Raw genomic sequence first — 24,754 nt, 5'->3', positions numbered from 1 at the left:
AGTAGGGCATAACTAAACTGTCTCCCCGGACAGGAATAGCGAAATATAAAAAGATTATAGCAGGGAGCATGCCCTACTGTGACTCTGTGAAATTGGTCAGAAGGCTGAAGTTATAAATGGAATAATAGAAGATGATATGGAACAGGAATTAGCTGGTGCTGAGTTAATTCTGGTGGAATGTAGCAGGGGATCAGAATGGAACTCTAGTCAGGTCAAAACCCGCCTAGAAAGACTGTAAGATGTAACATTAATAAAACGCTGGTATTAGCATAGGTATGAAATGATTATCAGAAAGTAAAATAAGATACAGAAATAACTAACTTGAATTCAAAAAGTCTGCTAGTCCTTATTAAATTAATTTGATCTTTTATGAAAAAAATAGCAGGGAAAAAAGCTAGCTAATGTTCCATTCTTGCAAAGATTTCTGTATGAGTGGGCGCCCTGTGTCTTTAACGGGATTTCATACAGGGATGATAATTTGACAAGTCAAACCGAATATCTTGCTCCAGGAGTCACTGTGGAGCTCTTCACAAACAAGAGAATGAGTTCTAATTCTAAAAAAGGGGAAGGCTGATTCAAAATTATTAGATGGGCTGATTTTCATCCTTTGATAAATGAATGAATGTCCCATTAGCAAAGACCACAATCTGATACTCCTGAAATAAAGCTACATTGACAAACAATTGGAATCAGAAAATGTATAAGAATGAAAAAACTAAACTCTCCCTATCCCTTTCAGATTTTGAGTGGAATGTCTCTTGACGTGGGAAACGCTCTTGGTAACAGAGGAAGTTAACAACATTTACATTTTTCCCAAACTTCTGACATTCTGAGTAGTCAGTAAAGAGATACAAAAGGTTGCAGCTGCAGTTATCGAATTCTATACATCTTTTCTTGGATCTTTGCCCAATATATTCTTAGCATGGAAAAACATAACTGGTTATAATTTAAGTAAGAAGAAAATCCACAGCTTAGTGCTGCAAACACTTCTACTCTGAGTAATTGCATTCTTATAACATCTTATTTGCCAAAAAATGTTTCCACAATCAGGCATAGTTAGGAAGAAGAACAAAAGCTTGGGGTGTTTCAAGAAAAGTTGATTTTCTTTTTAGAAATAGCTGAGATTGCAATCAAAATAATAAGAAAACACTGATCAAAGTGATTGCAGTCTTCACAGACAATGAGAAAGAAAGTACCTAGCAGAATAAGCTAAGCCAAGGAATTTTAATGAAGAACAATAACATTAAGTTTTAAATGAGATCTTTCAGAAACCCAGAGAAAACAGGTTCTAAGAAATTGCATACTTTCACTTGACAAAAACAAGTACCATATTTTCTTAAAAATCTGTACCTCAAAGTAGATCTAGTCAGTAATTATCTCACAAAAATTTGCTGAACAGGATAATGCCAAAAGACAATAGCTATATACAAGTTCAGCGATTTTGTTAATATGCCTTTAATACTCTAGAATTGCAGACTCAGGGAGCGTGAGTTTGTAGACTCAAGGCACGCAGAAAGTTGCTTTGCTACCTGCTAGCGCCCAAAACCACCTTGTCCTGTGACAAATTCCATGAAAGACAATAACAATGAAAACATTACAGATATTACCCTTTCTATTCTAGTAGTTGCGGATTCTTGTTCCCAATCCATTAAAGAAAGGTTACCAAATTCTTTATAACTGTTGCAATACATTTAAGAGAAGGAAAATTTATTTAACATCTGTATTAACCTTCCTCTTTCTGCTTTATTGAGAAGCTCTGGGATTAACAATCTCCCCCAAAATATATTGAATGCCTCACAAAAGTATCAACTACGGCATGGCAGTTTGCCTTGTCAAATCTCACCCTGCAATGCATTTTATGAAATTGTATAGACAATTCTGTTAAATACTTAAAATTCCCCTTCTTCCCCCCTGCCCCCCCCCAAAAAAAAAAAACCAAAACCAAAACCCAACCCAACTCCAAGGAAGGAGTGAAGTTGTGGCCCTTTGAAGGCAATGGGAGATTTTCTCCAATGTCCTCGCCTCAAGGTGATACCTAATGCCTCTCTAATTTTAGATATTGCACAGTAAGGACAGATAAGACAGAACAAGGAGAATATGGAAGGAAGAAGGACAAGGCTTACTGCAAAAAGTTATGTGGTTGCTTAATTCAAATATTTAGAAAGATGGGTCAATTAACAGTTTTTTCAAAATAATTCTAACTCATTTGTCATAACAAAAGCAGTAAGCTTTAAGGCAATATAAGGATGAAAAGTTGTATAACTTCAAGTCTTTGAACACAGCCTGTATCAAACCATAATCCTTATCGTGAAGTAACTTTTTCCTAACTAGAGGATAGTCTTTAATTTAATGTTTTTTGTGGTTAAAGAGCGCCAGACCTTGCCAATACAGCAGAAGTAACAAGACAAGCCAAATTTAACTTTTCTGGAAAGAAGAGCTCACTCCTGTTCATCTTATCACCAGCTAAACTAGAAGCTGTAATGTAAAAAAAATACAGTAGGAACTGAGGCCGAACCCTACCCCAAAACTGTCAAGTTACATTAAAATAATAAATGTAAGCTCAATAGTAGTGTGTTTATAACAACTACTGATTTGCACATCTGGTTCACATCTCATAAGGTGCACGTTAGCATTTGCTTTCCGCACCTTAGTGGTGGCAATAAAATGGTACAGCATAAATGCAATATATTAAAAGTGATCAATAACAAAATCTTTTCACTCCCAGTAGAAATTATACATAGATCTTTGAAGAGATGCCACATCACTAGACCAAACTATGTTATGCAGAGAATAGGACAGAAGCTGCAAGTTTTAAAGTGACAAAACTCCTTTTTAAAGGTGAAAAAAGATCCCAGGAGGGATGACAGAAAAAAAAAATTAGGGAAAAAGAAAAGAAAGAAAAAAACCAAACACAGTAAATGAAAAATATCTGTTAAAAAATACTTGTTTGCTATGAATATAATAAATACAAAATATAACAGTAGACATAACTGATAGCACATACAAAGACTCTTAACATTGCTCTTGCACACTTTCTATAAAAGGAAGCAATATTTCTCTATTTGAAGCCTATTTCAAATCTCCTTGACAATTTAGCATAGGCTTGTGCCCTGCCTTACAATAGGCCTAATCAGAATATAATGAAAATAGTCACCATGCTCTAATTTAAATTTGAATTCATTTACCATAACATAACCTTTAGAAAAATATTGAAAATGCTTACAAAATATTTCATATCCCAATTTTCAGCTACTACATTATATTTGAATTTGTATATACAAAAGGCTAGTATTTTAAGTGCTGGATGAATATTCGTTCTCCAAAAACGTGTAATCAACACATTGTGTAAGAAAAACCTAACATTCCTGATAGGTTACAGATTAATATTTATCCTCAGAACTACTTCCAGAAAATCTTACCAGACGTAAACTGTGTAATAGAGGATAATTCCATTTGGCTCCAGCGGAGGTTTCCATGACAACTTCACAGTGACACCCGACAACTGTTTTACGGAGAGAGATTCTGGAGGAGAACTCGGAGCTATAAAATGAGAGAACAGGACACAACATCTTGTTAAACAGCTAAGATCGATGGGATATGCAGCATCCTTAAATAGGTTTTTAATTATTTGTGATGGAAAGTGAACTTTGTACTACACTGGTACAGTATCCACCAACTAATGTTAAGGCGCAGCTTCTTTTCCTTTTTCTGACAGATGATAAAAGAAGATTTTGCATGGTGGTGTTAGAACATCTGTTTCTGTGATTCAATGGAAAAAGTACTTCATGAGAAAACAGAGCAACGGGTAGGTCACAGTGATTCACCTACTGTCCAAGTACATCGCTGTAATTTTTTTTTCCCCTTCTAATAAAAGCAAGAGCTTTATAGGTATGAACACATGTAAAATATAGCAAAATAGTTCCCCTGAGGAAAAGGAGGTGCTGTAAAGAATTATACAAAGCACCAAGAGGTGGAAAAATGGATAAGCATGGCACTGAGAGATGATAAAAATGTGGGATACTAGGCAGCAGTAAAATCTATACACTCCATCAAATAAGGACCACATTCATACATTTAACATGTTACAAGGGCAAATAAAGACAGGCATTGACTGAGACCCTTAAAATTCATTTTAAGGTGAACTCTACATGACACCATATCACAACTGTGTAGGGAAACAATGCAAGTAAATGAAAATGTTAGACCATGTTTGATCTCATTCTAAAGTTCATATAAATATTGCTGAGGAAAAATATACCCATGCATGCATAAGTGATACTGCTTTGTATTAGCATGTTATTGAGAAGTAAATCTTTTTCTTCATCTTGATTCACGGATATATGTATCACTATGAAGTAATATTAGAATTACTTTTGTTTTTCTCAAATTAAACCAAAGAGCATCATGCACTAAAAATTCAGGTCATAGCCGTAGTCATGCATGAAAATTGAGAATATGAGCATAGCTATTAGCAAATCTATGAAACATTTGGTCTGAACCTTGGAACACTGTGTTCCTGTGAATAAAGAACATGTGGTGTATTATAAATATTGTTGTTTTTCAGTTGTTCTTTCTTTCATTATCTCAAAAGTTGGCATGAAGGTTTTAGAACTCTGTACATTTAAGAAAAAAAAAATTTTTCATGAACAAAGGTTCACTAAATTCAGTGAATGTCTGTACTAGCGAAAAATGGTGACAGCTGTATTTAGTGTTTTACTTGTTACATTATCCTCAGTGGCTATATAATAAAAGATCTGTCATACTGTGAATGTCATGTCTTTTTGGCACGTCTAGTTCATTCTACAGTTCTTATTCAGAGGATATTTTTTCCTGAAGAATAGAATCTACATTGCTCTAAATAAAAATACTCTTTGCAAAAATGGATTTATCCAAATTAGCTGTTCCCAGTGTGCTCCAGCAACATTACTCTTGAGCAAACGTTTATTACTGATAGTGTGAATGTAAGCCCATCAACATCTTGGAGATTTGCAAAGATCCATTATCATCAAAAGCTGGATCTTAGGCAAGTCAGTGCTCCCTAAGACATGAAAAGAGACTTAATTTGGGAATAGCTGGTGGGAGGTTTGTGTCAATGCCGCTTCAGTCTAGGTTCCCAGAGACTCCTTCCCTAAGTAATGGAGAGGGACAGACACAGGTTCCTCCAAAACGTGATTCACAGCACCTAAGTTAAGATTCTGCTTTGAATTTTTTTCAGGATTCCCCCTCCAAAAACTATAGAGGGGACCAATGATAACTTCCTGCAACTAAATTGGGTACAAATATCATTTTAAGGTTCCTCTGCTGACTTGTGACCTACTGTACTAATTAGCAGAGGATGCAATGACTGTGTTCCACCCTCAGCCTGCAGTGCAGAACGCTCCCCTGCTCAATTTGGAAGTCCAGTACTACAGATGATGGACTTTGCGCGTTTTCATAATATTAATAATTTTACATCTATATATATGTGTGTGTGTACATGCATCTGTTTAGAAGAACCAAAAAATCTCCAAACAAAAGACCCAGAAATGTCCCTGGACCATTCAAGCTGCCTTTTGGTGGTTTTCCCCTTCTCCAGCTCTCACATGTCTGCAGAACCAAACACAATATTTAATTCTACCATGTGGTGTATTAGATTAAAATAATATTAGTAAATTAAGATTCTTCAAATTCATGATATTGGTAAGACCAAATGTCCATGCACAGCAATTGTGCCACTTCACATAGCTTGTACTGATAAGTATATTAAATAACAGATAGATAGATGTGTGTGTATGTGTGTAGGTAGATAGATACAGATATCAATACAGAGATATAATTGCAAAAAAAAGTATATAAAACCTACACATATCTGACATGAAGTGTAAGATTAGTTTAAGACTACAGGCAGACAATGATACATTGCAACTTCTGTTCTGACTTACCATCTTCATCAGTCAGTATAGGCAGAGGTGCACTACGAAGGCCCTCCCCCATTGTGGTACTAGCAGACACTTCTACGGTATATTCTGTATATTTCTTTAAATCTAAACAAAGAAGAAGAATTCATTAAACCAACCATTCAGCAGTTCAAATTAGGTTTTTTAATGGACCGTAAGTAGTTTTGAAGTGTTGAATAGGCCCATCACTTACATTGATCTGTGTCTTCAGAAACTGAAATAAGCATTAGGAAAACTTGAACACAAAGTATTCTTCATGACCAAAAGAACAAAGCCTTAATTACCAGTTTATACTTCATATTCCTAGAATGCTTTACAGTTTGTCCTTGGCTGTACTCTGAAAATTTACTGGTTAAGGCACTGAGCTCCCAGCATTAACTGCTGCGTCATGCCTCAGTAATAATGACAGAACATAGAAAAAGATGCAAAGGTGAGTGGAAAGGGAAGTATTTATTTTTATCCAGAATAAGATCAGAAAGACGTGTAGGTGACTTCAGTGTTTACTTTGCTACAACGATAGGTATGCAAAAAAAGCTACTGAAGTTCCTTGTACTTTAAACATCTAAAATACAATGAGATATATGTTGGAGTCTATACCAATCGTGGCCCATTCTACCACATTACTGCAGGACACAACAGGCTACTTCTCAGAACAGGTAGCACATAACTTTATGTAAGGATAAGAAGGATCATGTCCAACTAATGAACTAATTGATCTGCATCGGTCTGCTGATCCCTTCTCAGAACAACTTACAGTTGCCGTAAGTTCCAGATCATTATATACTGACCTGTAATACGTAGCGTCAGAAAAGTAGTGTTTATGACTCTTTGCTCGGTTCCATTAGTTCTCTTGAGATATATTGTGTAGGTCTGTATGATTCCATTAGGAATGGATGGTGGAAAAAATGATAATTCAATTTCCATGGATGAGATGTTCCTATAGGTTATGTTTTCTGGTGCAGAATCAGGAACTAGAAGACAAAATTTAGACTCACCAAAGATTCCAGTCAGTTTCATTGATGTGTTAAGCATTTTCTTAAACTGGTTTAAATGAAACACATTGTAAACATTTTGATTTTTATCCTATTTTTTGTACAAAATAAATTTTAAAAGAGGCTGACTTGGAAGATCAAAAACACATGACAGACACACACTGTAACAAGGAACGGGTCATTCTTTAAAAAAAAAAAAAAATTGATGGAAATCACCTTAACATGCCAGATAAAAAAATCTGGAGCATGATGCTAAACTTTCCTTCTAACACCCCATAACTATCACTGCATTCCTCCAAGTTAGCTATTGTTAGGAGATTTTCCATGTTGTAGTGCCATCATTTACACTTTGTATCAGCAACCTGCATTTTCTTCCTTTTCCCTGGGTGATCTATACAAACTGTATGAATACTTGTACGGAAAAACAAAGGGAGCCCAACATATTGCTGTAAGGGCCCTGAGAGCATCCCCCCTCCTGGAGGTTTGGCTGCTGGGGCTCAGGCCCAGCTTAGCAATAGTGTAGCCGAGGGCTGCCTCCTCCTCGCTGGTGACACGCTCCCAGGCAATGCTGCAGTGAGGCTGCAGCCAGGGTTGACCACTGGCCTCTGAGAGCTGCTTTCAGCCGGAGCTCTTGTGCTTTGTCCCTGTCTGAGCTACATCTCCTGCTGCATCGCTGCCATGGCTGTGCTTGGCCATGGACCCACTGATCTAGTCCCCGACTTACAGGCTGATCTCGCAGCCTGACCTCAGCTTGGCCCCATCACTACAGACCTGCCCAGCTGTCACGGGGCTCTGTCTGACTTGGTTAGTGTCACTGAACCTGCTAACTCACTTTCTTCGACCTCAGACCTGCCTCGTCACCGCGGAGTGTTTGTCAGTCTGGACTCCGGGCTGTCACCCCCAGACCGGCTCTGCTCCCTTCACTGGGGGTTGGTGGGACAAGTCCTGGCTAGTGAGGCCTCTGCCCTGCTGGCCCAGGAACTCCCTCGGCTCTCGGCTCCCTGTCCCTTACGGAGCAGCTGGCCCTTGCTGTGTCATGACAATTGGTTTTTGTATGTATGTGTCTGTCTGTCCCCAAACAAATACACGAGTATGTTTTCCATTATCCAAAATTGGTCTGAGAGCATAATATATCTTATTCCAGAAAATCAGAATCATACAATGACAGCACAATTTGCCCAAAAGGCCAAGTAAGGCATGGGTGTGCTTTAGGATGCCCTAAACTTTCTTATAAATGTACTGACATTTGATGAAACTCCACATTCAAAAATAGAAATAATTTTTGCTTAAGCAATATCCAGAAAGGGAATAAATGCCATGAGAGGCAGTGAAATCAGCCCACAATTCTGCCTAATTTCATGGTAGAATAGTAACAGAGAACTCCCAAGAGCTCTTCAAACACACCAGCCCATTAACAGGTTGTGTTTCACTCAAAAAGGTCTGTCCTCCAGATCCTCCCTTGTTTTTATTCTTCTCATCTCAGAAGATGTTTTTGCAGCTTCTCATCTCTATCACAGGCAGCTGGAGTTCAAATTTTTGTTCTGAGCATCAGGGGAGTTAGGCACTGAGAAAGAACTAACTGCCTTAAAATACAACTTTAACTTAGACATCCATCTTTTGTCTAAGAGAGCAATAAAAAAGGTTATGTCTAAGGACATTGTATCAGTTGGGCAGGTGCCTACACACCTATGGTACCTGACCAAAAAAAAATCCTCAAAAGCAGCACAATGTCTTGGCAGAGTTAGCTTGGTGCTTCTATTATGACTACTGTTGCATGCAATCTAAAAACTAGGTGTTTGTGTCCCCGTGCCTTAAGAGCTTGACTTGTTGGACAGGCCTAGACCACAACCACTTCACACAGGCAAAATCAAAGTTCATTTCAGAAACAAGGAGGAGAAGGAGCTCATAGTGATTCCACCGTGTCTTAACAATCAAGGAGCCAGAGCATCTCCCCGCCCCTTCTGGGAGACATCAGTATGTGCATGTCTTCCCTTACTGAGAAAAATGTGATAAACAGAGCATGCTTAGCTCCAGAGCTAGCTAGCTCTAGGTATAGATAAAGTAGGCAGTTGTCTGAGGTAGCAAATTGGTCAAGATGGCAAAAGGCCGCCAGAAAAGGATGATCATCATACCAGTACTACCTGGATATGGCCGAGTCCTAAAGGAAACTAACCTGCATGTGTGTCTCCCTAGGCACCTTTCATTCCTGAGTCTACAGCTTAACCCGAACATCCATTCCTCCATGTAAACCATTATCCTCAGTATTTTCTCCAGTACCTCTCCTGTTTAGGTCCACTGAAAATTTAATGACCCTCTGTCGATATTTTATATTCCTTTCCCTACCTTGTCCTACCTTACAGCTACTTATTTATTTCAAGTCTCTTCCTATGCATTATTACACCTCTTTAATGTTCGTCCTTCCCAATCCTCACTTCTAAATTTACTTTCCTTTCTTGGAAAAATTTCATCTATTCTAATCCCCTGCTATTTTGTTTTATCTGTACCCTCTCCAAAATATTTCTAGTAACATAAACAACTTTGACTGCTATAAAATAGCACTTATCTGTGAATTCTGATTTTTTTTTAACCATTAGGATTGAATTCTTATAAAATTTCAGTTCATAACTTGAATTCCAAATTGCACTCACTTTTTGAAACACCTCCTTTCCTACAAAAAATTATTTTCCTGCAAGACGCAAGGAATCTTCAAGGACAAATAGTAAAATAGATTAAGTCCATCAGGCATAAAACTTCCCACTATTTTCTTTGCTGCTTAATCTTCCTTACTATGTCCTTACTTTTGCTTTGCATATAAAAGAGAAAACAGGGTTCAAACTTACTGCTTTGCAAACACATACTTGTAAAATTAATTAAACTGATCTCCTGGGCATCAAAGGTCACCATAAAGCCATAAAGTTGATTGTGGAAAATTTACATTTTTTAAAAAAACTATATACTCACCAGTTTCAGGAGTTCTCACCAGAAGTGGGAAAGATGACTGGTTCCCATGGCCAAGTCTGGTGAATGCCCTTACAGAGATGTTGTAGAGAGTATATGGCTTCATTTCACTTAGTGATATACTTGTAGATGAGGCATTTTTAATAAATAAATTATTGGAATCACTGTACAGAACTTCATAGTGAGTTATGAGACCATTAGGCTGCTCAGGTGGCAACCATCTCAGATTTATTTCTGTTGCAGTTACATTTATTAACTCTACATTTTGGGGTGGGGAGTCTGGTTCTGCAATACAGAAATCAAAAAGAAAAAAAAACCTCTGAGGCTTTCAATTAACTGAATGTAGAACCGATCTCATAAACCTATTAGATCCTAACATTTAGATTAGCTAACTGTACCAAAAGGGCTTCACTCACTCACTCACTCACTCTCCTTCTCAAAACCTTACCACTTTTTATCTCAGTCAATTTCTGTATGTCTTCTTTTCCACTCATAAAACCAGGCATCTTTTTGCATCCCAGACACTTTAGCTTTTCTGGAATTTCTTTTCTCATTCACTTATAAATCTATTCAAAACTGCATTTATTAAGAAAAAAATCTCTTCCATCTACTGCTCTCATGCAGACTGATCCTTCAAATCCTTGCACTGTCTTCCTCAAATTCAAGTTATTTAAATTTAGCTGAATGCCATCTTACTGCTTTCTTCTTAAATAACCACCCACCTTATTTCAGTCAACCAACCACTGAACCAAGAAAGGGACTGTACGCGCTGTAACTAAATTCCCTTTAGTTTACTGATACAGCTGTTAATTGATGACCATGAAGACCCCAGTGAAAATCTCGCATGCACTGGTGTGAAGGTCATGCACAAAACAAGTCCAGCTCCGGGGTAGCGTGTTGGCTAAATCTACTGGCAACGTATGAGTTCATGTGACTCCAGTGAGCTAACACATGGAAGTGTTGAAGGAGTGAGTGGGCTGCACTTATGAATAAAATCAGCTCTGAATGTCAACCTTGATTCCTCTGAAGGCTTCATCACTTCACCCCTGAAATAACCTGTCTATAAAATTTTTTAAAAATGTACTAAGAACCCAGGATTATGTGATTCAGTTTGTGTACAAATACCTATATCCAGATTTTTCAGAATTTATTATGAATTTTTTTGTCCTAAAGGTCTCACAAACCGCTTTCGTTCCTGATTTCTGAGCCTGTGAATGAAAAGTGTTAACTGTAACAGATCACTACTCTCTGGATGACAAGACTGCCCACATGGATATTTCCCATGTGAAGAAGCTTAATTCTCAATTGAAATGTATTTTGCAATTTATCTGGCATGGTAAAATATTTAAATGCAACAGCCTAGTATCTTCCATCCTAACATAAGTTATCTAAGACAGATGTAGTGAATCTTTTATTTGGAGGTATGTCTCTTTTCAAGAGTCAAACAAGTTGTCAACTCTAGGTTGGCTAAAGTTAGGAGGCATGAATCTCAACCTGAATTACTTTAGGAAAACTAAATAATAATAATAATAGTAAGACAAAAGTAATTACACATAGCCTTATAAAAAGGCAGGAATTATTTCTGGTTTTCTCAATAGTTTCCTCAAGGCTTGCATGCATCTCTTACCAATGGACAAACTGTTGGCCTGAAACTCTACTCTGAACAAATTTCTGTAATGCCCAAAGGCAAGGAATTGTAAACTTTCCAAGAAAAAGATATTTGGATAGGTAATTTTCTGTTCTTGTGATATGCCTTTCCTCTGCAAAAAACTAACAGCATAGAAGCATGCAACCTTTAAAAAAATTTACAAGCACTTTAAGTTTCACTGTTTAATTTGATATTTTGGTTATTCAAATCAGCTAAGCTTCATAAATCCCCATGATTTTTAATCCTGTAATCCTTTGCTCTCTTTTATTCCCACTTAATTTTCCTGTATTGTAGCATATTTGGCAATGAGAGAGATAAATGACAACTGGACAATTATGTTCTTTATTACTTTGGTAAAAACTGGAAATAACTTTGCTGAAACCAGTGAAAATATAAACATGATATAAATGAGAAAAGATTAAGGTTTAATAATCATGACTCTGCTCTGTAAATCAAATTCCTGTGTTCTCTTTGCAGAGGCCAATGGCCACTCCAGCTACTGCTCCTGTGCCTTCATGGGTGGAGACTGCCTTGTAAGCAAGCAACGAAGATCCAGAAATCTTCATAAGGTAGTATTGTACCCTACATTAAAACTATTTGTCGGTCTTAAAATGAAAAAAGCCCCAAACCTGTACAAAAACAACTGCATATAATATCATTCAGTATAAAAAAACCTCGCTTTATCAGCAGCTTTGCTTATAGACAGCAATATGGCCTCTGAATTGTTGAAAGCTGCCATTTCCAGATGCTCCAAAACCAACCTAATTTCCATATGATAATGTTTTAAAAAAAAGAGAAGCTGGATTCCCAAAGATAATTCATTATGGTTTAGATGGGGTCTAGGGACACACTATTTTCAGTGAAGGAACCTCAGCTCTGCAGCTTTCTTCCCATTTGTCTATCAGAGTTGAAATTAGTTGATTGCTAGTCATGCTGCAGCTTTCATCACTATTTCTAGCACTTACCTAAAAATGGGCTGAATGAAGTCACTAACTGATAGAAGACTAATAATTTCAACAAACATTGATTTTATTTGTACACTTTCTTCCCCTCCTTATGTATGTGCCCAGTCTTCTGAAGAAGTGCAAACTTCAATACAGAAATCAAATCATCATTGCAAACAGTGTATTTACCATCTTCAGGGGTTCTCACGAAAACATCATTCTCTTCAGACAAAGCACTTTCTCCAATTGTGGTAGAGGCTGCGACTCTCATTTTATAATTTGTATACTTTTTTAAACCTAAAAAGATTAAGTAAAAAAACCTTGACTATTGACTTCTTAAACATATTTTTTTCCTCATAGCTACTTATAAAACTATAAAAGTGGTTACTGTTCTAAAAGCTTTTGATACACATTTGCCACCTAAAAGACAGAATATGTATAATACCATTTATTTGGGGAAAGCCAGATAAGCATTCAGTCAAATCAACAGATTTTTAAATAAGTCAACCAGCTTCAACCCTGCAAATAGCTTTAAGAATTTATTTGTCAAAACAAAGGATGTGTATGTATGCACCCAAATATGTGTTTTTATTCTATATGCATTACTCTGATTAGCATAAACAAATGCCTGAAACCCCATAAGGAATGCATTTTCTTCAATTACTATCAAAATTATCACCTTAAAGGAAGAAAACTATTATTAATGTCAGACAAATACTGTGAAAAAAATTCAAGTCTGAAAAAGAATTGACAATTTAGGAATATTTTTCTATGTGGAAAGAAGAGGCTGAGGAAAAAATTCCAAGGAAAAATCCATTTCACAAATTGCAAATTCACAAATTCACAAAGTAGAGTTCACGGATTACTACTTGGCACATTTCACAAATTACTGCTCGTCTTACCTAGTCCTCTCCTCCCATCTCACATTCCCTACATACCCCTCCACAGTAGACAAGTCTGTCAGTAGTGTCCCCAACCTTGCTTTTACATGCAGTGGTGTTGTGCGTGTGTGGATGTGTGTGGATGGGGGAGATTTGGTCCACCTACCTTGCAAATGGCTACATTACATAAAGTTGGAAAAAATAATTTTGTGTAATGTACTTGCAATTTATTATGTTTTTTTAAAATCAAATGACACTGTACCTGTCATAAGTAAGCTGTTGTTGGAAGTTGTTGTGTGGAATGCTCTTTTTGTATCCAGTTCCATCGCATAAACAGTATAATGAATGATTTTCCCATTGGGATTTGCTGGAGGATCCCAATACAGCAAAACAGAGGAAGAGCTAATATTCTTGTAAGATATATTTTGTACTGAGCTTGGAACTTAAACGAAAACAGAAAAATAGAACAGTAAGCAAAAAAATTATTAAAAATTTTTTAAAATGTTCAGTGAAAGAAGTCATGTATGTTAACTTTGATAATATCAGAGTTACAACATTTTACCTTGTTCACGTGTCCTGACTGTAAGAACTGATGGTGGTCCTTCTCCAACAGCAGTGAAAGCAGACACACTGATTGTGTAGTCTGTGAAAGGTACGAGGCCCTTTATAACATATGACAGTTCTTCAGCCAAAATGTTAATGGTATACTGATTATCTGTGATTAAATGGAGAGAAATAGTTACTTACTCATAAACTCTCTTTCTTCCTTTTGCATTCTAAACTCACTTTGACACAGCAACCTGGAACTATTTTATTGCAAAAGAATTGACTTTCACGGCAATGACAAAAATATGAAGAAAAGTTTACACTCCACCTCTTAACTCAATCAAGGAGAGGCTATTATAGGTCCATTTTCATGTGTACAACAGATAGATCGTCCTAGGTGCAAGAATGAATGGGCAAGAACTAAAACTATGAGGTTTATACTGACAGCTATCTACAAAAAAATTTGAGAGAAATCTCCTAGGAACTAGGAAAAGGCATACTTGTAGATGGCCTAGTCTCTCCAGTGACTTCAAGAACCACGGCTCCTAGGTTGATGGAGCTTTTAGTTTTGTTTTTGTTTTTTTTTAATTAAGAAAGACAGATGCCCTCTTCCTTGCCCTCCCAACAGTGCTATAATAACTATACTTGAAATGGCTCCCCTCACGGATCCCTTCACACTGGTATTTTTAGCAGAAGAGTTGTGGTCAGCAGAATGAAGAAGTCATACATGCCCACAAAGAGTTTTTGGTGCATCTGCAATAAAGTTCAAAGTCAGCTGCAACCCAACTGTGCTAGTCAAAATCATCTGTAATAAAGCAGCCATTATACCACTGCAACATGAAAAAGTGTGGGTGCTTCACATATCTGAGTATCAGGCTCAGAGTTTTGCAAGACCAGCATTAAAATGGAGGCATCTAAAAATCAGCAGACCCTGTTGAGAATTTGGCTGTCAACAGCTTTTACTATAATAACTACTATAAAATAATACTTGTATGCTAGATTACAACAGACACTGTCTGAAAGCAATTTTTCAGCAACACAGACATCTTTTAGCAACTCGATACCTCAAGTGGAATGAGGACATAAAAAGAAGATTCACATTTAAAGCACTCTACGTTTCTCTGACAAAGAAGATTCTTCAGGATTAATGTAGTACAGAAAAGATCCACTGTAGTTTAAACTAATGGATTAAATTCTGGTTTTAGATACTGGTGTATATGGAAGAATTTGGTGACTTTAATAAAAAAATCAAAAAATAAAAACTTGACTTTCTTCCTACTGTTCAAAACTCACTGTAAAAATTTAGAGTGGTATTTTAAGTCCCTGCCTGTCAACTGAGGCCTGCTTAATGATTTGTAAATATCCATACTTGGTAAAGAAACACTGGTCTATTGATAATACAGAACAAGTGTACACACTAATGACATCACCGTGTCATGGGGTCATCTCCACCTGTTTGTCACCCATATAGCAAAGTTGTAACTTTTTGACCTATTTACCTTTACTGACATTTGAAAACCTATTAGTCAAAAGGCTTAGAGAAATGAAGGTCTCTGAAGGGCTTGGAGATATGTTAATCCCTGACAATCACACCTGCTTTGGCAACTGTAATAACTGATTGTCTATGCAGCTTGGCTGATGGCTTTCGGGTGCTCCTTTCACTAGGAAGAAGGTCAGCTGGGTGACAAGGGGCTAGTTCCTGCCTGTGTGGCATTCCCATTTGCTTCAGAAGGTTATTTGGTAGTAAAAAAATCCGACTCCAGCAAATGACCCATTCATAATTTACTTGAACCATGTGCTAAAGATCATATCTGGGACAGTGATGGGGGTCCTTTAGAACAAAGGAGCAGATAGAAAAATATCCTAAAATATCTTACCCAAAGCAGAATGTAATTCTGCAGCTCCATTTATAGCAGGCAAATTATCACCAGATACACTTGTAAGTATTACTGGGGAAGCTGTCTGAATGCTGGGCAACATTTCAGCTGAACCTTCATATAATTCATCGGCTGTTTCCATTGAATTCCAAGAGGGAGAAGGTTTGATGCTTTCATTTGTCATGTATGGTTCCAAAGAATCAATCAAATACTAAAAATTTGAAATATAAAAATAAATCACAAACCTTGTCATCACTAAATTATTTAATTAAATTTATATATAATATAGAAATAGTGTTTGTATATTTGTGCATATATATACACACTATATAAATGTTGGCATACAAACATCTTTCATTACAACAATAATTAACTTTGCAAAATACAATATTTCTTATGAAAAAGCTCAGCTACCAGTACCTTAAAACCTTTTATTCATTTTTATTGTTTAAACAAACACCACATTCTTATTTTTAATTTCTTAAAATATGGATTTTATAGTAAAGTGGCAATTTTAGAGCAAGGCCTTAACTTTAATGCTATATCCTTGGAGTTATATTGAATAGACACATGTTTGAGTTTGGGAGATTCCATTTGTACCAAGCACGTTCTGAAACAGGGTTGCAGGCGCTGAAAACAGGAGGGCTTCGGATGCCCCTACTAGGCCCTGAAGAAAAGGAATAAAAGGTTGACTAGATCGCTGAGAGGGAATAAGGGGAGAGGGAGAAAAACAGAAGGTTTTTCTTAAATAAAATAAAGGGGAGAGGGCAAATAAGGGAGTATATATGTGAAAAGGGAGAGTGAAAGAGAGGTAAGCGATATAGAGGTCCATAGGACAGAAGGGGCAAAAGACAAATGTTGGAAAGGGATGGCAGCAGATATAAGGGGAGCAAGAACTACAAAGAGAGGAACAACAAAAGCAGAAAAGAAAAGAGAGACAGCCTAGAGCATAGGTACAAAATGGTGTGTAAGCACTAGATCATCATGCCCCTTCAGAATCTGGGACTGAATCCAGGACTCCAGTGTCTCTAAATTGTTCTGCTGTCATCTGTGAACACTCCCCACTCACACATATGGCCCACTTCACTGCCAGAAAGAGATGCTTTTACAGTGATGTAACTAATACACATTAGCTCGCTCCCTTATAGACTCTGGGTGGAGGGAGCAGCTTTTTTACTGCTGTAACTAGGGGGGGTTCACCACAGGCAGAGATACAGCATCAATCTCACCTAAGTACCAACAGGTAAAAGCTATATATGCCTCATCTTCACCAACATTTTATAGCAAAATAGTAACCCACGTGGAAATACTTTTTGCCTCTGGGGATTTTCCACTTAGAAGATAACAGCCTTTTATTGCTACTGTTAGCACTGTGGATCTGACAGTTCAAATCCTGTAGATGTTCTAAGCTTGGGTCAATGGGGTTCCAAATAATGTTTGTTATGGTTTGTTTTGTTTTTTAATTAGAAAATTACATTCAATAAACTATAATAAAGCAGCAATGATGCTAAACTAAGAAATCAAAAATTAGGAAATCCCATCATTAAAACGTCTGTGCAGACAATTTTCATTTTTTCTGTGTCTGTACTATGATACAGTCTTTAATTATAGAGTTATATACTTTCATTTTCCAAGGATGCCTGCTTGGTTTAATGAATGGATCCTTACTTTCATTTTTTCCCCCCTTACTCCTTATGTAATGTTTGGCTCCAGGGCTCTATTTAATGTATACCATTCAACTTGAAAGCAAACTTCTTCATTGAGCTCTACATCAAAAACTTAGATTCTGTGTCAGATTCAGAGAAGGACATAATTGTCTAAAAAAAAGAATTATTCAAACTTTGGGCACCTACGTTCAAAATTAAGACAAAAAGCCCTACCTCAGAAAGTACTCAATCTTGAGCTGAACATTTGCTAGGGGTCTACAGTTCTGTGCTGCATGCTCCGAGCTGCCCTGTCTAAGCATGTAGAGCACATCAGCACCCAAAATCCAGAAGCTAGACTGACTGACAGCCTAAGTCTCCTAAAACATTTGAGCCGGTAAATGTGGGCAGATATCCTTAATATACAACCATAGCATAGAGTTCAGCATGCAGTATCAGACATGTAAATTCAAGGGTATAAATGGGAGCAGAAAGTCTAGGAGTGTTTGCCTTGCAAGCAGAGCACTTGACCAGCCTTGGGAGACTTACGTTGAATTCACTTCTCCATAGGATTCATACCCACACCTTCTAGGAGTTTGCCTCAGTGGCTACGTATCGATCTAGGCACCTAAATCTGTACTCTTACTGTTAAGTCACCCTATGCTGCAAAGAACTCAAGGGCTAGAAGGGATAGTAAGACTGTGGGCTATGGCTTCCTACCTTCAGTAGCTAAGAAATTCTGGATCATTTCACCAAAATTATTTATTCTTTTGATGTTGTGGAAACAGCATTACTGGAAACTCTTTAAAACCCAGCCAGACAGAGAAAGAGGGTTGGGTGAGGAAGGAGGCTTTTAAAAGCATTGAAGACTCACCTGTGATGGCCAATTCCACATTCTGTATCTATTGGATAAGGCAGGGAAGCAAATTTAATCTAGCAAAGAAATCCATACTGAAAAAAACTAAATACCTTACTTTTTCCTTGGAGAATAGTGTTTTCCAGAGTCACCTCTGTTTCCTGCACATGTACTTTAACTCTATACTGGGTAATGATTCCATTTGGTTGTCGTGGCTTCCTCCAAACAATTTTTACGTATGTGGCTTCCACTTCTGCTAGATGTAAATCTGACACAGCACCTGGGACTAAATATTCAAGAACAAACTTGATTTAATTGCACATCTCTGATTATTACAAGCTTTTTCAGCACCTCATGCAAAGTACAATAGGCATTTTATCAAATTTCACATCCTTATCTTTTGAGTTGCTCCTGTGCAGGTAGGGAGTTACTTCACATGTTTTTTTAGCAAACAAGTTACAGTTCTAAAAATACAAAGACAGTTTTTTGACATATATGACATATGTACGAACATGGTCAAATCCTAAGATGATGTAAATCAGGATAGCTCTACTGAAGTCAGTGCACTGGAAGCAAGAAGACCTTTGCTAGCTTACTATATAGAACCTCAAGTATGTTGAAAATGAAAGCTTAATTCTAAATTCATCAAAACCATACAAGAATTAAGTAAAAAGCTGAAAAAAAAAAAGAACTTGATACATCTTGTTCATTTCACTTTTATAACAGGTTTTGGTTCAATTTCTACTTTAACTACGAAGTAGTAATGATACTGTACTTTACATAGGACTGCCAGAGATCAGAAACATTTATATTCAATAGAATGATATTCAGATTTGATATGAAAACTATTTTTTTCCTAATATACCACAGAAAAAGTCAAATTAGAAATTACTTGCGTAATGAAGGTTTGTAGATTTGGCATTATAAAATGAGACATTCTATGTCACTCTAAAAAAATAAAACCAACACCAAAATCCCCTTTGGCTTCTGATGGTGAGTTCAGACAGAAGATAAGCATGGCTGCACCGAAGCAGGCCATCTCTGGAAATTGTCTCTGAGAGCTGACAAAAGCAGATACTTTGGATACTTCAGGAAAGAATACTATAAATAAGGATAGGTGCTCCTCCTGCTGTTACACCTTGACAGAAAGCATTGCAGCAATCGCTGATTGAGAGGTTTTCTAAATTTGTGCTGTGTGGCATAAACACAACACAAAAGTAACCATCTGGAAACTGCCTGCCTATTACACACTGATTCTCAAATTTTTCTGGTTGCATCCTCAGCTGCAGACCAATAATCCGGCACAATCTCACACACATGTAAGATAAAACTACATTTCTATAGAGCAAAGAACTCTCACCTGGTGAGCAAACTATTGGGAGCCAAAACTCCCAAACGACAGAGTAGACAGCTCAGGGGCAGAACTAACCACTTGATTGCCCCAGGACAAGATCTCGATATTGGGTCTGCCTCAGAGCTATGGTCCGTGATAAAGGTGGCTCCACTAGAAACTGGCATGGGGCCTTGGATTTGGTGAAAATTAAGTCAAACGAGATGTTTAATAAGAAACATTCGGGGCTGAAGAAACCAGGCGAGCGGGCGGGGAATCCTGCGCTGTTCTTTCTCTTCCACTTGCTGCCATCTAACGGGTAAGTGAGGGACCTGCAACTTAATTACCGTATCTAAAAATAACTACTTTCATTCCGGCAGAAACTATGTTTCTTTCACAATCTCTGACAGCAAGTAAATTTAGTCACAGTGCATGAACTCGAAAAAAATGGAGAAATAAATCTACATATTAAATTTTCAGCTAATTTCTTTCATTAGTTTATTATCCCTCTCTTGTAAGACTACTATAACACACCCATTCTTTCCTTTGCAAAGTACCTAAAAGGCTTTGAAGGGAAAACTGAAACCAGTTATCATGTACAGCCCATTTACTTCACTTCTTTATGCTTACTTACCATCTGCAGGAGTGAAAACTGTAAGGTTAGTCTTTGGCCCCACCCCAGCACTTGTCTCAGCACCGACGTACACGTCGTATGTTGTAAACGGCACAAGGTTACTAAATACAAACTTAAGATCTTTTGTGCTGTTATCCAGAATATGACCTGGAATGAAAAATGAAGAGATTCTAGCTCAAAAATAAAAACAGTCCATTACTTGCTTATGCTAAATATAGCTACTTTCCAGGATGATGAACAATGAAAAGCCACATTTATTTGTGAAAAAGCTAGTTTGGCATCAACCTCATTGGAAATAATACTGAATGCCTGAAAAAATCCCCCCAAACCATCTCAAGAAGATACGGGTTTTAAAAGGTAGTCATTTTTTGTTTATAAATTAATTTCTATTGCTTTTCCTGTGTGGTCCCATAAAACCATTAGTATACAGCTCATTTACCTCTTACTTAACTACAGGCAGTTATATAACTTCTTTAGATATATGTATCTGAGTTAAAAGAATTACAAAAACATCAAAACAGACTCATACAGTTGATTGTATACTACATAGGAATGAAAATCCTCCAGAAATCTTTAACAGAAAGAGAAAAGAGTAAAGGTAAGATACAGAATGATTTGGATATACAAGCACGATAATTCAGCTGCAAGCTTAGCACGTTATCTCTCTAAAAGAGTGAGGAAAGTTGGTTTCCTCCACTCTTAAGAATATCTAACTGTGTACTCTTCCTCGTGATGAACAGACTTTTCCCTTAAAAGTAATCTCAAATCTATTAAAAAGTCTAATAGTAAAAAGGATACATAGCACTGCTTTCCAGTATTCATTCTTGATTGGCAGGGACACTAAGAATGCAAGTGCAAGGAAATAATCACAAAAAAGAAAAAGAAATAAAAATATCAATTCAGACTTACCAGATGGTCCATACAGCTCAACTCTGTAACTAAACTTTCCTGTTACTATGGTTGGTGGGTCCCACATCACTGAGAAAGACTTTGCTGTAATGTTGCTCTTGGCAAAATTTTGTGGTGGATCTTCTGGAACTTAAACAATATTGGAAAAAGTCTTTGAACATAAAATAATTTATATTAGGATTTCCAAGAACCACATATCAGACAATTCATTTTAAACATAAACATTAAATATTCTGAAGGGAAGCTACATTAAAAGCACATCTCATTAAAATGACTTATTTTTATTTCATTTCTTTATTAAGGTAATGCTTGCAAAATGTATCAAGAGAGCTGGTAGCATGCAAATAATCCTTAAAAGACAAAGGTGGCAGGGATCCTACCAAGTTTAGCGTGGACTTCATCATGATATAGATTACGTACAGAAGATGCTCAAATACGATTGTGATGCTCAGCAATACAGAGCTCACATTGGGTACGTTTTTCTTCCTTGAACAGGTTCTTTTTTCATATTGAAGATTTCTGACAGCGCTAATGATATACATTACCATCCAAAAAGATAAACCTGGAAACAATTAAGCTTGTAAAAACACTGCATACTTGAGTAATTTTCTATTTTCATGAAACTATTCACATAAATTAAATGAATCCCATACTCAAGTGATTATGGAATCCGATCCCTGTCCTTTCTAAAGTATACCTTACTGTATTGATAAGTTAATGAGAGATTACTATTGAGATGAAAATCTGAATCCAAAGACAACTAAAGGAGGTGCAATTTTTTACATCCATATAAAGTAAAAACAAACCTAATTTTAAAAAATGCTGCATACCCAAGTAAACTTATGGAAACTGCTTGATAGAAATTTCTACGAAAATCAGGTCTTAATATGTCATGTGTGAGATTTAAGCCAATATGGAGATACAGACTGATTCTGTAAACATGCACGTTAACTAACATACTACTCTTAAAAATACTATTGTCTTTTGTAAAAACTAATGTACAAATGAAAGAAATGAAAAATCCTGTCATTCCTAAAAGATATGCTATAGACTGGTCAGTAGTGACTACTTAATCATTCTTAGTTACGCAAATTGCATCAGCTACAATTGCACATAATTCTGAAGTATCATCTTAAGAGTCCACTTCTTTTTTTCAAGGTTTAAATCTTTTTCTCTTTGTAGAAGTACCCTTCCCTTGACAGCCATCCCAGCAAAGGAAATATTTGCATGCTGGGTTTTCAAAAAATATTTACAATGAAGCATTTTAAAATGCTTTAAAGAAGTAGCCTCTTTTTCAAAAATTAAAGCAAGCAAACTATCATCTTTGCCAAGAACACAGGAGAGCTTCAGTACAGCTCAGAAAATTCTGGTTGGAGGGGCAGAAATAATTTTCAACATTTTAAAATGGAACACCAATGAGCTATACAGTAGAGACATATATCATCTTCCTCTGTGTGGCGAAATGGGCATGATAACAACTCCGTGTCATGCTCCTGTGTGAGCAGGAAAGTGATATTTGAAATAAATGCACTCTCCATCCTCCCACCTGCTATCACAAACTATAATCGATCAATTCCTCTCCCTCAACCCTCATCTGAGACACTCCAGTGGAGGACTGAAATGTGAGGTTTTGGCCATACAAGAAACCGGTAACTTGGAGGGGGTGGCTAGTGTGACACTAAAGAGATTCTTGTAAGAACAGACATTTGGAAAAGGGAAATGGATTTCAGTAATTACAGAGAGACTGGATGATGGTGCTTGATACTGGAGGGGGGACCTGTTACAACAATTGCAAAGCAACACTCCTAAATCATGAATTTACTATATCACCAACCAACTCTATGGCCAGCCTCCGAACCGGTTCCTTGGCACACAGGCATGCGGGGCTCTCAGGGGAGCACTTTGACAAGCACCTGAATGCTCATAAGGTGAAGATACAATAGAGGTGGAACCAGAAGCTTGGGTGTGCCAGTGTGCTGCTAAGAGGAAGGACTTGTTGAGGCTTGGACCATGAGGGCTGACTGGGGGTGTGCTCTGGGCACACCACACATTCACCCACACCGACCAGTAAGATAACCTCCCTTTTCCCAGACCATGCTTTAATGGATGAACCCTGGCTGTACAGGCACCCAGTAGGCAAGGATTGAAGATCTTCTCTTTCAAACGGCTGACATCTTTCTATGTATTTGGCAGAACTAAACCCCATTGCATAAGCTTTTCATCACTTTCCAAGGTTTTCTTATTACCAGTGCACCTATCCTAGGGTGTTAACAGGGTGAAAAATAAACTGGAAATTAGCCCTGAGTTCGTTAGAACAAAAACTATCCAAAACCTCATTAACCCTAGACAGAACAGCAAACTAAAGGTATTTTAATTCTAGCAAAGCAATTCAAATGAACAGTGCTAGGAGGGAATTAAATTTCTTTTCATCTGAACAGTGCTATGAATTCTGGATGTATGAAAGAGGAACCCAGTTACACCAAACTGTGTCAGGCAAAAGAATGATGTACCAGCAAACAGAAAGCCAGAATAATGCTCCTCTAGAACACCTTTTTGGTATGGCTCTATTAATAATGTTGCCCACTACCTAAGCCATTATAAAACTCCTGCTCCTGGACAACCTTCGCTTCCAATTCTGATTTCTCAGTGCATTGCAGGTAATCCAAAACCAACTTTCCTAGTGTTTACAGATTTCTTCAGCACTGAACAACTTTCTGCAATAGGTTCAGATTGAGGAACCGTGGCACAAGAGTTCTCTTTATACTGCTTATTTTTCCACAAAGGCAAAGAAGCTTTAAGTGCATTGCTATGCACACAATACACATACTTTTTGAATACCATGCCTGACACCTTTTCTCTTCATCTGCATTTTTAATTCTCCTTCCATTGTGCCGTTAATTGCAGTTCTTAAATTATCCTCAGTTTTTCATAAAATTTGATTTGTCCTGAGCATACTTTGGTATCTTTGACTTTTAATAATAACTGAACTCCCACTCACTGTACATTATTAGATACATTAATAGTTATATACACTTTCAGTTGATTCCATCAGGTAAAATTAAGTAATCACGTAAATACAGGAGCGTGATACCAATAAAGACAGATTTGGACTGAAGTATCTTGCAACATAACTTCAAACTGATATTTTGAAGTTTTCATGTAAATCTGAGAACTTTATTTCCATTTGAAAGCAGTATATACCTGATTCTGGTGTCCGGACAATTGCACTGTCAATGTAACCTGCTTCAGTGGTAACTGCAGAGACTTCAAAAAGATAGGTGGTATGTGGCCTGAGGTTAGTTATAACAAAACTGATTGGTTCATTCCAAACAGAGCTCATTTGACTCGGTGCCTCTGTACTTGGTGTAACTGTAGTCCGTGAAGGAATTGTGGATTTGCCAAAAGTAGATGAAGGAGTGGTAGTACTCCATAAAAATGACTCACTGTTATCCTATAAAGACAAAATATGAAACATGATAAGCTGCATCTATAACCTGTAATTGTAAATACATGTAGATCAAAAAAGGCAGACCACCTGGGAAATAAAATTACCCAAAATTGGTTCTCCTTTTTATACTTCAATCTCCAAATTTAGGTTAT

At 37.1% G+C, this 24,754-nt stretch overlaps 1 protein-coding gene across 4 annotated transcripts in view; it reads right to left on the bottom strand.

Moving 5' to 3' along the window:
• Positions 1 to 24,754, bottom strand: part of PTPRQ (protein tyrosine phosphatase receptor type Q) — a 148,854-nt gene that overhangs the window by 75,092 nt on the left and 49,008 nt on the right. For all 4 annotated transcript variants that reach the window (XM_076333599.1, XM_076333610.1, XM_076333619.1 and 1 more), the window contains 12 exons: positions 24,356 to 24,605; positions 21,155 to 21,283; positions 20,246 to 20,392; positions 18,395 to 18,567; positions 15,783 to 15,993; positions 13,922 to 14,074; positions 13,622 to 13,801; positions 12,668 to 12,775; positions 9,890 to 10,171; positions 6,725 to 6,907; positions 5,922 to 6,023; positions 3,420 to 3,540 (listed from right to left, as the gene is read on the bottom strand). In XM_076333599.1, the coding sequence (XP_076189714.1) occupies positions 3,420 to 3,540; positions 5,922 to 6,023; positions 6,725 to 6,907; positions 9,890 to 10,171; positions 12,668 to 12,775; positions 13,622 to 13,801; positions 13,922 to 14,074; positions 15,783 to 15,993; positions 18,395 to 18,567; positions 20,246 to 20,392; positions 21,155 to 21,283; positions 24,356 to 24,605 (2,039 nt within the window). The remainder of the gene's footprint in view (positions 1 to 3,419; positions 3,541 to 5,921; positions 6,024 to 6,724; positions 6,908 to 9,889; positions 10,172 to 12,667; positions 12,776 to 13,621; positions 13,802 to 13,921; positions 14,075 to 15,782; positions 15,994 to 18,394; positions 18,568 to 20,245; positions 20,393 to 21,154; positions 21,284 to 24,355; positions 24,606 to 24,754) is intronic.

Source organism: Aptenodytes patagonicus, chromosome 1 (genome assembly GCF_965638725.1).
Source record: "Aptenodytes patagonicus chromosome 1, bAptPat1.pri.cur, whole genome shotgun sequence".
NCBI classification, from domain to species: Eukaryota; Metazoa; Chordata; class Aves; order Sphenisciformes; family Spheniscidae; genus Aptenodytes; species Aptenodytes patagonicus.
The sequence above is the reverse complement of the archived record's forward strand: the minus strand, read 5'-3'. Positions and strand labels throughout refer to the sequence as shown.